General features: G+C 49.1%; 2 protein-coding genes across 4 annotated transcripts in view; one reads left to right on the top strand and one right to left on the bottom strand.

The window, feature by feature from the left end:
* The first annotated feature begins 2,008 nt into the window (after positions 1 to 2,008).
* MOB3B (MOB kinase activator 3B) overlaps positions 2,009 to 8,076 on the top strand; it is a 191,613-nt gene continuing 185,545 nt past the window's right edge. The window contains exons 1-2 of one of the 3 annotated variants that reach the window (XM_049116201.1): positions 2,009 to 2,186; positions 7,791 to 7,928. The gene's annotated coding sequence lies outside the window, so the exon portion shown is untranslated. Of the gene's footprint in view, positions 2,187 to 2,454; positions 2,566 to 7,790; positions 7,929 to 8,076 lie in introns of those variants that run through there. The other 2 variants (XM_025433266.3, XM_025433267.3) reach the window with 2 other exon arrangements.
* IFNK (interferon kappa) lies at positions 4,984 to 7,399 on the bottom strand. The gene is made up of 2 exons (XM_035696735.2): positions 6,547 to 7,399; positions 4,984 to 5,278 (listed from the first exon to the last, which is right to left on the bottom strand). Exon 1 carries the CDS (start codon positions 7,175 to 7,177, stop codon positions 6,548 to 6,550), a length of 630 nt encoding a protein of 209 aa, XP_035552628.1. The 5' UTR covers positions 7,178 to 7,399; the 3' UTR covers positions 4,984 to 5,278; position 6,547.

The following is an 8,076-nucleotide window of genomic DNA, read 5'->3' as shown; positions in this document are numbered from 1 at the left end:
CCCCAGTGTGATGGTATTGGGAGATGGAGCTTCTGGGAGGTAATCAGTCATGAGGGTAGATGCCTTAGGAATGGGATTAGTGTCTTTATAAAAGAGGTTTGAGAAAGCTCCCTGCCCCTTTTTGCCTTGTGAGGACCCAGTGAAAAGCTGTCTATGAGAAAGCAAGCCCTCACCAAATACTGAATCTGCTGGCAACTTGATCTTGGACTTCTTAGCCTCCAGAACTGTGAGAAATGCCCTTCTGTTTTGGGGAAGCTCCCAACCTTTGTTGTAGTAGCCTGACAAGACAAAGACACAAGACGACCGAAGAGGGCTTAAATCTAAATGCTGGCCCTTCAGAGCACATTGTGAAGGTTGAGCCATCCCTCTCCATCCAGCCCACCAGGTCACAGGCAGAGAAGCTGGGCCAGAGAGTAGGCAAGAGCTGCGGCACCATTCACCACACTGACTCCACTCACTGATGAAAATTATCCAGGAAATACTAATAGCTCCCTCCCAATCACAAGATTTACCATTTCTCCCCAGGGAAGAAGTCACTCAAGGGGTGGAAATGGAATGAAAGTTCTCTTTTCCCACAGGCAAAGCTGAAAAGCAAGGAGAGAGGCAGAGACAGTTCCATTAAGGCCTATTGATTAGAATTGAATGCCCTGTTCACCCTGCTTGCCCTGCTCATCTGTACCCTGGAGCATGAGCCCTATCTCCAAGGGCAGAAGTTGGATCTCAATGTTCTGCTTTAGTTTCTGAGTCAAGAAACCTTATTTTTCCTCTCTTGACAGGACAGAAAAGATCTTGTCATAGGAATTGTTAAGCAGACAACAGACTTCCTGATTAGAGACTGGTGAGTGAAAGGGAAGGACAATTAAAGGTAAACTGGGGTAATTAAGAGATACTTCCATCCTGATTGTTCTGGATGATGAAGAGTGTTCTGATTGCCATGAGGCCATAGGGACAAGAGGAGCTTTAAAAGCAGTGACTAGGGTTTGAGGCAGTTTGGAAATGAAATTGCATTACTCGATAATCAATAGAATCATTGATTAATGGCTGCATATTTGTATCTATGTCCCCCCTCATGGTTTGCGTCTCATACTCACAATCTCCAATACCTTTGCATTGCCCAAGTGGCACAGAATTAAATGGCATCACTTAATCCAGTGTTGATATCATTTGACCATGACTATTTGTTAAATATCTCTTACAATATGAGAAATAACTTGATAGAAGCCATGTGTGTGTGGTTTTAGAGGTTCTCATTTAGTAGGTGTCAAAGCCACTTTTATGGAGGAGGCTGTTAATCACCTACCCTATTTCTACGTAATATATTTCCACACCTCCTGGCACTTGGGTGGCTCAGTTGGTTAAGCATCAGGTCATGATCTCAGGATCCTGGGATCAAGCCCCTACTCCCGGCTGCCGGTTCAGTGGGGAGTCGGCTTCTCCCTCTCCCTCTGCCCTTCCCCTCACCCCTCCTTGTGCAGCTCTCTCAAATAAATAAATAAACAAACAAATAAAATCATGTGTGTATTTCAATACCTCTTTCAAGTGTCTAGTTAGAATCGTAAAATGCAATACTTAGCCATTTGGTACTCCTCCATCAACACGTGTTAAGGTGCTATAGAGGAATAAAGAGATGTGGAAGGCATTATTTTCCTTAGGAAGCTCCTGTCTAGTGACTCCTCTTACTAAGAGTGTCGGAAGATCTTGGAGAAGGTGATTTCCCCTTCTGATGCGCTACCTCCCTCTCCGCGCTGGTGGGAGGGTCTGCCGTGCCGCGAGGCTGGGAGCCCGCGTGCACCGCGCGGTGCCCCCCCCCCGGCCCCCGCCCCCCGCCCCCCATCCTCTGCGGGAGGCAAGTGGAGCCTCCCCGCGACCTGACTTGCCTCGCCCACGGAGCTGCCATTTCGCGGGCGGCCGCCAGGGGGCTCCCCCCCCCCGCCCCGCTCGGCGCCCCCGCGCGAGGGCCGCACGCCGGCGCCTGCGGGGGCTACTCGGGAGCGGCGGCGGCCGGAGCTCCAGCCCCGCGCCCGCCCGCCCGCCCGCCCGCCCGCGCGCTCCTGGCCGCCGCGCGCGCCATCCGGATCCGCAGCCGTCGCCCGCCCCGGCTCGCCCTGGTCCTCGGGAGCCGGCCGCGGCTGGCCCGGCGCAGGAGCCTGCAGGGAGGGCCGCGGGCTGGCGGTCCGAGCCCCACGGTGAGTGAGCGCCGCGCGGGGCCGGGGGCCGGGGGCCGGGAGCGGGCGCACCTGGGGGCCGCGCTCCGGGGCCGCGCTCGTCCGGGGCCGCCCCTGCCCGCGCGCGCCCTTCCCGGGCGGGGCCGGTCCGCAGCCGGGGCCCCGGGGCCGTCCCGAGCGCAGGGCGCCTGCCGCGGGTCCGTCGGGCTGCGGGCGGGCGGCGGGAGACAAACTTTTTGCGAAAGTGCGCGCGGGCGGGAGCGGGGCGCGGGGCGCGGGGCGCGGGGCGGGGCGGGCAGCGGAGGCGGGGCGGGGACCCCGCGGGCCCCAGCTGTCAAACACGCGTCCCGCCGGCCGTCCTCGCCGCCCGCGGACCCCTCGGACTTCGGGAGCCTGGCAAGTGAGTCCCGCCGTCCCCTTCCTTCTCCCGCCTTCCCGCCGCCTCCCACCCGGCCTCCCCGCAGGGGCCGCGGCACCGAGCCCGTGGGGATGGGACGAGCGGCCTTTTGTTCCCCCGCGGCTCCCCCATTGTTTGCCTCCGCAACACCCGGCGGGACTCGCGGAGAGAAGGGCGCCCCCCGCCCCCGTCAGGGGAGCCCGAGCCCCCCGGGGCCGCCGCACCCCGGCCCGCGGCTAGAGGGCGGAGGGGGGCGGGCGGGGGCGGAGGGGGCGGAGGGGGCCGAGGGGGGGCGGGGCGGGGGGCCGGGCGGGGGCCGAGGGGGGCGGGCGGCTGCGCACCGCCGACCCCAGACGCGCCGCTGTCCGCAGGCGGGAGGGGAGAGCTCCGGGCCGCGCCGGGTGTCCGCGGCTCCCGCGTGGGCCTCGCCCGCCGCCCCCCGCCCCCCGCCCCCCGCAGCCGGCGTCAGGGCCCTCGCGGCGGGACAGAGGCCGAGGCCCGGGTCTGCGGAGCTCCGCGGGCTGCTCCACAGGCGACGGTGCGGAAGGAAGTAACCCGGGGAGCCTCGAGACTTTGCCTGGAAGCCGCGGGGAGGTGGCTCCCCGAGCCTGAACGTGGGATGTCGACGTGGGCCGGGGCCGCAAGCCGGAGTCCCGGGGCCGCTGTCAGCGCTTGGAAGGCAGACCCGGAGGACCCGGGGCGGCCGCGGCTGGGGGCGATGCTCACGGTCCCAAGTCCTTGCGAACCAGTGGTTTGGGGCAGCCTCCGAGGTTCCCTGGGGGTGCCCCTGCTGGATCATAGGGAGCCCTGTTTCTGTGCCTTCCTTCACCATTACATGCTTCCACATCGTGCTTCTGTTTTAGGGGGGGTGGATTATTGAAGAGGAGGGCAAAAGCGAAGCAGCCGGCCTGGGAAGGCAGGGTCCCCGCGGGGTGCCTGGAGAGGCCCTTTGCCTGTTGAGGGGAGGCCAAGCCTGTGCACCTGTTAGAACCTATGCACGCTCAGCCTTACTAGACCAGCGTTGCCAGCTTTTTCTGATGGAGGCGCAATCATCGCCCAGGCACACTCTTTTCACCCTCTACCTGTTGGTCCCTTCCCCAAGCCTGGGGAGGGAGGAAGCCAGCTTCCATGGAAATGCTTGTGACCTGCGTAACCCACTCGAGCATTTTAAGTGGGAGCTCTTCAGTTCTAGGAGTTTTCCCTTTACCTGACTTAACAGAAATTTGAGTTCCATTCAATAAATAGAAAAACAGAGGAGACTGCTAAGTCAGGAAGGTGGACACAGAGCACTTTCTCTGGCGATTTCTGGATTTTATCGGTGGGACGAACAAAAGAAAAAGAAGCAAAATCTTTGAGGCACTGGGAGATACTTTACAAACATTTCATTATGAAAATGATGCCTAAGGAAAGATTCCTTTGAAATTTAGCAGCAGAAGCAGCAGGAAAGAAGCAATGAGGCTGACTTGGGTTGCTCAAGAAATGCCCAAAGGCATCATTAGCAAAGTGAAAGGGCAGTGTTTGTCCCAGTCTACCCCAGTAAGGAAAACAGGATAATTGTAGTGGAAGATGAGCTTGTACAGTTTCTTTAATTTTAGAATTAACCTCCCCTTCCCCGAATCACTGTAGAAAAAATAGAAAATACAGAGAAGTAAAAATGAAAGCAAAAGAAAGGGAGATATTATAAACAGGGCCCCAATGAATAGTGATTTCCTTGAATAAATTTCTGGAGCTAGTATAGCTAGGTTGAAAGAGTTAATGCACTTTTTAAAGCATATTTAAGATTGTCCTGTAGGAAAGTTGTGCCACTTTACCCGCTCTCTAACAATATACAAGAGGATATTTTCCCCCTGTATCCTGCACCCCACTCATGCTCTGTATTATAATTACCCTTTTTTGTTTCTGCTGAAGGATGAGAGGGGGGTATCCTCTTGTCTTCTTTTGTATTTCCTTAACCACAAATAAGACTAAACATTTTTCTTGTTGTTAGTATTTATTCTTCTATGATGATATCAGTTTATGCCCTTAACCTATTTTTTTTTTTTCCAGTGGGAACATTCTCCTTTTTCTGATTAGAGGTGCTCCTGATAAAAGCATACTGTTCTGACTTCTGACCCTGCCCATGTAATTGGACAATCTTTATTGACTCAAAGTGCCAATTCTCTTCCTTCTAGCATAGTAAACATTTGGCAAGACTGCAACCATAAATTACTAAAATAACTGACATGATCTCGGTAGAGTTATTAGGGAGACTATGCAAAAGCATTGTTAGAAAAATTGTAGGAAAATACTGAGTGTATATTTTCTGCTTAGTAGTTTGCATGCCCCAACATCTTTACAGTTTATGGTGCCTCTTCCTGTCTCTCCCCACCCCCCCCCCACCCATTTAGGACAACTCTGTTGATGAGTTGTTTTTACTAAAAGGATTTTAATAACTCATTTTATTTACATTCCTTCCATTGATAACCAGTATACCATCATCCACAACTTTTAATTTTTGGCTGAAATCTGCCTCAGTTTTATAAGATTTTTTCTATTTGGATTTACCATTTGAGCCCTGTACTTGAATGAACTTTGAATATAAACAGTTCAGTAGCTGGCCTTTGAAACAGGATAACAGGAGAGGTTTCTCAGTGGTGGAACCAGGTGCATTCTTTGTGCATTTGCATCTGGGTAGCCACAAATCTTTATATTAATTCTTGCTTGAAGGTACATGATTCTGAAATGGGATGAAGGAAAGAGGAAGAGAAAATTAATCTCAGTTGGATAATGGATTAATGCAGATGAAGGATCACACATGAAAATTTAATAATCTAGGTAATCTGGGATACCTGGATGGTCAGTAGTTGAGCGTCTGCCTTTGGCTCAGGTCACGATCCCAGAGTCCTGGGATGAGTTCTGCATCGGACTCCCTGAGAGGAGCCCGCTTCTCCCCCTGCCTATGTCTTTGCCTCTCTCTGTGTGTATCTCATGAATAAATAAATCAAATCTTTAAAAAAATAATAATCTAGGTAATCTGGATATAAGATAATTTCTAAAAAGATAAACTGTAGTAAAGTGTCATGTATTATTATAACTAGTTTACTCAACAGAAATTGGCTTTCTAAATGGGAAAATCCAATGTGAAATATGATTGTAGATACTTCATCTCAGGCATTTAAAAAATACAGAGGAAAAAAAATAAATAAAAAGTACAGAGAAACAATGAAAGGCAGATATTATACTTTTATGCAGCATTTTCCATGCACTTGGGTGTAGAAATCAAATAGTAGGCAGTGGGAATGAACTGTGTTTTCCACATAAGAATCATTGGCTCTCAAAGGATGAATGAGAACTTAATGGCCATCTAATTCAACCATCTGATATCACTGAGGATCTTCATTCTCTTAAAATAATAACATGCCATCCTACAAACTGTATCATTTCAAACAAACCAAACTGAGAAGCAAATAGGGCAGAAATTTCAACTTTTTTTTTTTTTGAGGCAAGGGTAGAAAGGGAAGGTTTTAACTCTATGAAAACTTGTAGAATAAGCTCCTTTAACATGCTCAACTTTCACAGAATAAACTGCCTTGGCAGTATGACAGTTAAAATCATTGAGGTGTTACATTTTACAGCATTTTCTCATTCATATCCTCCAGCCATTGGCTTGACAAAGTCAAAGGCAGTAGAGCAAAGCAAATATAAAATAGCAAAAGGAAAGAGGAAGGAAAGAGGAGAATATGGAGAGGTTTTTTTTTTTTTTCCTTTAAAACTATCTTCAGAACTTTCTAACAAGATTATTGGTACACAGCAGATGGTTGGCATCCCTCTTAAAAAAGGTGGATGTAGCTGATGTCTCAAGGCCAACTTTAGAGACAGTAAACATTACCTAAATCACTGCCACTCCAACGGAGGGTAGGCTTAGGGCTAGCCTAATTAATTTCTTAAAAGAAGATGAAGGAGAAGATGTTGGAGAGAAGTGGAACTTTAATTATAAAAATATACCTTATTTTTTCCTGAGCAGTGGTGCGAATTTCTGAAAGTAGTAGTAGAAGCATCTTCTGATTTCCACTCGGATGATCTCCCAGGCACAGTGGCTGTATTTCTTTTCTTTCAGGAAGTTGTCTATCCTATTGAAATATCTCCTAAGTTCTAGATTGCTTAGCTGGGGGACCGTAGCTTCTGAGTGGTTTATCCCATCCTCTTCCATCTCTTTTGAGTCATCCTCTTCTTTCTCCTCTTCCTCCAAGCATCGTTCCGCGTATTGCAGCTGTTGATCAAGTCCAATTTGGATTTGTTTCAGATAATCATTTTCCCAAGTGGATTTGAAGGTGTACTGACTGAAAATGTTGAAGGCTTGTATAGACATTTCATAGAAGGCCTCCACGATGTATCTTTTCACAGGCTGGGTGTGTGATAGGATCTCTTGGGGCAACTCAAAAGCTTTGATTTCTCTTAAGCACTCTACAGGAAATGAATTGCTCATACTGCTCAGAAGTCTCAGATTTTGCCAGGTGACTTTCCTCAGGTGAAAATGTAGCAAGTTACAGTCCAGGGAGAGCACGCCAGTGATGAGCAGACCCACCAGGCATGCAGGCCACAAACACTTGCGAATCACATCAGGCTTAGTGCTCATTTTTTTCCCTTAAGCTAAAAAATCCACCAGACTCAAGGTTGACAATGATGTTTGAGGTCTTAAGGATTCCTTCATGTGCCTCTTATACACCTGAATAATCTTCAGTGGGGAGGAGTTTTCTTAGTTCTCAGTTTATGGTTCTCAGAGTTTCAGTCCCTTTCCTTTGCCTCTGAGGTTTGTTATGACATTGGGTGAGTACACTGACTTTAGAAATGCTAATCTCTTTCTTCAAAATGAGCAAAGCATTACCATTGCATTACCTTAGTTGCCTGGATGACCCATCCCAGTCCTATAGAATTGTCATAACAAGATCGATGCATAGTATTTCAGAAAGAACTGAAGTTTCTGACTCTATACACTCATTCGTTCAAGACTATTACCTAAGAGAGCAATCTATTTAAAAAAATGTGTTGTGTTTCTTTTAATCTGGCTGGGTAGCCAAACATTTTCTCTCATTGAGTTAATCATAGACATTGACCAAATGACTTTAATTATTTGATTGCAGGGCCACCAGAACATAACGTAGTTTACGTTTCTCTAATCTTGTAAAATTAAGTTTCTCTATTTGGATATTTTATTTTTTTCTTTTCTTTTCTTTTTTTTTTAATTTGAGAGCGTGTGAGACAGCACAGAAGGAGAGGGAGAAGCAGAGTCCCCACTGAGCAGGGAGCCCAATGTGGGGGCTCAATCCCAGGACCCTGAGATCATGACCTGAGCTGGAGGCAGACGCTTAACCGACTGAGCCACCCAGGTACCCTGGGTATTTTCTCTTTATTTTATTTTCCCAGGTCTCAAAAAAGATGAAAAGCAGAGTTGGTCAATTGAGCATGGCACTTACCAAATAAAAGAGTAAGCTACGTTGCTTTTCTGTTGTCTCCCACTATCCTTTCCTTTGGTCA

Source organism: Canis lupus, chromosome 11 (genome assembly GCF_003254725.2).
Source record: "Canis lupus dingo isolate Sandy chromosome 11, ASM325472v2, whole genome shotgun sequence".
NCBI classification, from domain to species: domain Eukaryota; kingdom Metazoa; phylum Chordata; class Mammalia; order Carnivora; family Canidae; genus Canis; species Canis lupus.
This window is presented reverse-complemented; position numbering and strand designations above follow the sequence as displayed.